The 5,057-nt window shown below is 57.4% G+C and overlaps 3 protein-coding genes across 3 annotated transcripts in view; 2 read left to right on the top strand and 1 right to left on the bottom strand.

Moving 5' to 3' along the window:
• Positions 1-594: 594 nt before the first annotated feature.
• On the top strand, positions 595-1,299 carry A1O3_08557 (uncharacterized protein; the record flags this gene model as incomplete). The annotated part of the gene is made up of 1 exon (XM_007738654.1): positions 595-1,299. The coding sequence occupies one exon, from the start codon at positions 595-597 to the stop codon at positions 1,297-1,299; it is 705 nt and encodes a 234-aa protein (XP_007736844.1).
• Positions 1,300-2,215: 916 nt separating this feature from the next.
• Positions 2,216-3,211, bottom strand: A1O3_08556 (uncharacterized protein; the record flags this gene model as incomplete). The annotated part of the gene is made up of 1 exon (XM_007738653.1): positions 2,216-3,211. The coding sequence occupies one exon, from the start codon at positions 3,209-3,211 to the stop codon at positions 2,216-2,218; it is 996 nt and encodes a 331-aa protein (XP_007736843.1).
• Positions 3,212-4,155: 944 nt separating this feature from the next.
• The window catches only part of A1O3_08555 (uncharacterized protein), a gene marked incomplete at both ends in the record, with an annotated part of 1,600 nt that continues 698 nt past the window's right edge, over positions 4,156-5,057 (top strand). The window contains 2 exons of the mRNA XM_007738652.1: positions 4,156-4,721; positions 4,828-4,883. Of these exons, the coding sequence (XP_007736842.1) occupies positions 4,156-4,721; positions 4,828-4,883 (622 nt within the window). The remainder of the gene's footprint in view (positions 4,722-4,827; positions 4,884-5,057) is intronic.

Here is a 5,057-nt window from a genome sequence, read left to right as displayed (position 1 = left end):
TCTCTCTCTCTCTCTCTCTCTCTCTCTCTCTCTCTCTCTCTCTCTCTCTCTCTCTCTCTCTCTCTCTCTCTCTCTGTGTCCCGCCCCCCCGGCATCTAATACACCGCCCTTTCGGGGACAAACGTGTACTCCGTACTCCGTACTCAACATAGGCCCCAATACTGACTCTTGTAATCTACGCACCTCGACAGCGACAGCGACAGACCGTGCTTAGTAGTTTCATTGTCCTGTGGTGACCCCTATGGCCCGAGTATGAGTCTAGGCCCGAGCCTGACTGGGGATTCTGCTAACTCCAGGCGGTTAGTGTGACCCGTGACCCGGTGCACCGGCCTTGAGCCCGCACCACCGGGCACCTATAATAATTATGAGTACGATGTGCCATGGACGTCAACTGCCCCCCTCCCCCTTCAACCCCTTCAAGCTGCACCTCCCTTCTCCCTGATGAGGAAAAGGTGACAAGTGGTCTTTTATTCTCCGGTCTCCCCTCGTGCACCATGTTCAGTCCTCCCTGCAATAAGTTGCGACTGCTCCGACCCAAATCTACCTCGTACCTCGTACCTCGTCCAACTTGAAGTGAGTGAGCAAGCATAAAGCATGTACATTCTCCCGCTCCTCGGTTACGCCGGCCTGGTCCTGGGCTTTGGCTTCCTCACCCTCTCCATCGCCTCGGGGCTCTACTACCTCTCGGAGCTGGTCGAGGAACATTCGGTCTTCAGCGCCAGGCTCCTCAAACGCCTCGTCTACGTCGTGGTCGCCGCCCAGATTCTCCTGTGGCTCGTCGACGGCTTTCCCTGGCATCTGACTCTGCTCGGGGTGGCCAGCCACGCCGTGTACGCGACGAATCTGCGCCACTTTCCCATCGTCAAACTGTCCGACCCTTTCTTCCTCTCCAGTTGCGCCCTGGTCATCCTCAACCACTGGCTGTGGTTCCGCCACTTCAGTGCTCCCGTCGGATACAAAGGCGCCCCTCCCAGCAGTCGCCGAGACTGGTACTTGGGTCAGGCTTACGACCAGCCCACCTTCACCGAGATCGCATCTTACTTCGGCCTGTGCGTTTGGTTGGTGCCGTTCGCTTTGTTCGTCAGCCTGAGTGCGGGAGAAAACGTCCTGCCCAGCATGGGCTCGGAATACGCGACAGGCGAAAGAGAGGGCGTCGGATTCAAGAAGGGCCACAAGAGGAGAAATACTGGAATGGCAAAGGCCGCGCTGGGCGGGGCAAAAGACTGGTTGAACGAGACAGGCGCCGTCATGGGCTTGTGGCAAGCTGACAACGTGCGGAGCGTGCCGGCCTTTGATTGAAGCTGCTGAGACTTGATTGCGAACAGCTGGGATGATGGCACAGTCGAACCTCGAAGGTTGTGCTCTTACCTACACGCGTCTGTGGCCCGGCAGGTCGCGCTCGGCTGCTTAGGCTGCCCTGGCTGCCCTGGCTGGAGAATCAGGCACCATTTCGGCGTACAGGTTGAGCAGTATTTCGACGTCCGTTACGACGAGTCCGAAATCTTGCGTCGAGGCTTTAACCATTACCAAACTACTAGGCGGTTCGTGAGCGATTCCAGCCTTGCCATCCTGCTCGCCGTTATGAAATCTGTTCGTTGGATCGCAGACACCATTGGGCCAAGTCAGTGTCATCAGAGTCAGAATCTAACTTGAATTACCGATGACCTGCGTGACCTTCAGAGCGACTTTGGGCGAATACAAATATCTCAGCCCATTCATTGCCTTCGGGTGCTCGCGCTCCCCCTTACAAAGAGTATATGAGTCGACCGGTAGGGTCACTCAGCCACCGCCAGTTCTAAAACGCAAGCCAGGCTGGGGTCAGGGCACATAGAAGCCTAGTCAGATGATGGTAAAGAGCAGAAATACCCGGTGACTGCAGAAGGAGAGAGCAAGATGTGGCTACGACAGGTATGCGGCATATATAGCCCTATTGCCCACGCGGCAACCAAAAGGCTCTAACCACACCTACAATGATTGTAGGCTCAGAGCCAACTAGATCAGACCAGACAAACCAAACACCTTTTCCATGACCGCTCCTTGACTTTTCTTTTTTCCTTCATAGTTCCCATGCATGATTAAGACCCCGTAGGTCCAAGTTTTGAGTGTTTTATCTTCCCTTTCCTACCCGAGCTGCCCGCTTGCAGGTCTGATTGTGCAGGTCTGATGATGCAGGTCTGATGATGCAGGTCTGATTGTGCAGGTCTGACGATGCACCCTAACTGTCGTGTTCGACCTGTGGCCAGAAGCGCCTCTCCACGTCGAGAATGTGTGCCCACACGGCCAGGTAGACGTCGAGGTTGCGATTGACGGCGTCCTCGCGCTCGGCCAGCAAGTCGGTGATATGTCCGATGTCCCGGACGAAGTCGGCGAACTCGATCGAGGTCCAGTTCGGGATGAAGGCGGAGCGAAGGGCGCCCGAGTCCTGGTCGGCGGCGAAAGGGTCCAGCTTACCCGTGCCCGTGCCCGGCGGTCCTGAGCCTTCTTTCGGCTCATGGATATGGTCAGTGTTGATATCGGTGTTGGTGTTGGTGTTGGTGTTGGTGTTGGTGTCGGTGTCGGTGAAACTGGCCGCATACGTCCAGGCGCGGAGGTAGACGGTCTCGGTGGCCCAGAGCACGACGAGGCCCTCGAGCAGCGACCTGGACGGATCGGCGGCGAAGGAGCGGAAGAGGTCGATGTACTGCTGAGTGGCGGGTTCGGCGGCGAAGACAGCCTCGCCATCGCCATCGCCATCGGACCGACTGGGCGCGTCGAGGCTGAGCCCATACTTTTCCGCCGTCGATTCAAAAAAGGCCAGTTCCCGAAGGATGTTGTCGAGAGCCGCACTCAGCAGCGTCACCACTCGCCAGGGCCGGATGGCCTCGTCTTCGTCTTTGTCTTTGTCGTTGTCGTTCTCCTTGGTCAAGTTCTTGTCCTGGCTGGACACGTACGCGTCCGGCAGCTCGACACGGGCGATCAGGGCACCGATGAAGCCGATGTACGACTGCGCGTACAGTCTGTCCTGGGACAGCCAGCGTGACAACGTCGCTCGAGGCAGAGTGCCCCGGCCTGCGAGGCGGAGGAACGGGTGTTCCGTGGCCGATTGGAAGGATTCGGGGGCGGAATGGAGCAGGATCCTGGTGAGGGAGGTCGAGGTCGAGGGGGCATTGGGATTGGGATTGAAATGCACACTGTCGTCAACAACCCCGGTGCCGGACGCAGAGGCGGCCATGGTGACGCCTAGGGCGAGCGGCCTGTCGTCGATGATATGTACCGTAAGTTTGATATCCGTATAATTCTATTGTCAGTCCCGACCTAACTGTGTGATGTCTCTGTCTCCGTCTCTGTACACTAAGTACTCAATATCTACTTGCTGTAGAGTGCGGAACTCTCGGCGAATCGGATATGCGGCATAGGGCCATGTAAAGTACCAGCCAGCCTACCAGGCATGTACTGTAGTTATCCGTAAATAGTATACATATTATGGTATCCGTAATCAGATTCTATTATTACTATGTATGATATTGTATGTCTGGGGCTTCGTCGGCACGGTTCTCCTTCTCCTTCTCCTTCTCCTTTCTTCAAGTGTCGGCCAATACTGTACTACGTACCAGCAAGCAAGAACTCGTGGCTGAGCCCGCGCAGGGAAGAGGGAAAAGGGAAAAGGGAAAAGGGAAGAGGGGGCGGTGGTTCCAGCCGAGAAATGTCAAAAACGTCAACCACGGGCCACGGGCCTAAAAACCCGCGTTGGACTGTCGATGGTATCGGCTAAGGCTAAGGGGCCCCTGAATTGAGACCAGACCTCCGGATATCTAGATATATACCTAAAGGTATACGTCCCTTTTTCGGCATACCTACATACTACATACTACATACTACATACTACATACTACTCATACACAGCTGCAACTGCGCCGAGAGCAAATTATCTCTGATTCCGAATCCGATTCCGCTTCAGGAGTGTACAGTGAGTGTGAGAGCGAGTGTGTGTGAAAGAGAGAGAGAGGAGCCAGCAACCCCTTCCCTTTTCATTTCCATTTCCATTTACCGGTCGACCGTCAACAGTCGACGGCCCACAGACGAGCCAGCCGACCAACTCATCCTTCTCCTGACGTGACCAGAGCGATCAGAACCGGATTCCGGATTCCGGCGCGATCGCTACGGCCAACGCCAACCATGTCCCCGCGCGTGTTCTTGATCACAGGCGCCTCGTCCGGGTTCGGGCACTACTACGCGCAAGAGGTGCTTGCGCGCGGCGACTACGTGGTGGCGACGGCGCGGGACGCGGCGAGCGTGGCGGCGACGAGGTTCGACGGGGCCAACCACACCAACCACCTGGCGGTGCGGCTGGACGTGACGGAGCGGGCGAGCACCGAGGCGGCGTTTGAGGCGGCGCTGGCGCGGTTCGGCCGGGTCGACGTGGTGGTCAACAACGCCGGGTACGGGCTCGCCGGCTGTTTCGAGGAGTACACGGACGCGCAGATGCGGCAGCAGATGGACATCAACTTCTTCGGCCTGCTCGACGTCACGCGCACCGCCCTCAACGTCATGCGCGACCGCCAGCGGCCCTGCGGCGGCCTCATCCAGCAGGTCACCAGCATCGGCGGCCAGAGGGGCGTGCCGCTGTTCAGCGTCTACTGCGCCAGCAAATGGGCCGTCGAGGGCTTCACCGAGTCGCTCAGCCACGAACTCAAGCCCGAATGGGGCATCCGCTTGACTCTGCTCGAGCCCGGCGGCTTCAGGTATGTTGGTTGATCCTGCGTCTACCCTCTACGTCTGGCGTGCTATTTACGTTGTTGGTCTATACCCCACTCGGCGTGTTTGCTGACCACCTCCCTTGCCTTGCAGAACCGACTGGGCCGGCCGCAGCATGGTCTTTGCCGACCGCCATCCCGCATATGACCGTAAGTGAGGTGTTGTTTCGTCTTCCACGACCTCTACCTACCTATCTACCTACCTACCTACCTACCTACCTACCTACCTACCTACCTACCTACCTACCTACCTACCTACCTACCTACCTACCTACCTACCTACCTCCCTACCTACCTACCTACCTACCTACCTACCTACCTACC

Source organism: Capronia epimyces, assembly GCF_000585565.1.
Source record: "Capronia epimyces CBS 606.96 chromosome Unknown aczIQ-supercont1.8, whole genome shotgun sequence".
NCBI lineage: Eukaryota > Fungi > Ascomycota > Eurotiomycetes > Chaetothyriales > Herpotrichiellaceae > Capronia > Capronia epimyces.
The sequence above is the reverse complement of the archived record's forward strand: the minus strand, read 5'-3'. Positions and strand labels throughout refer to the sequence as shown.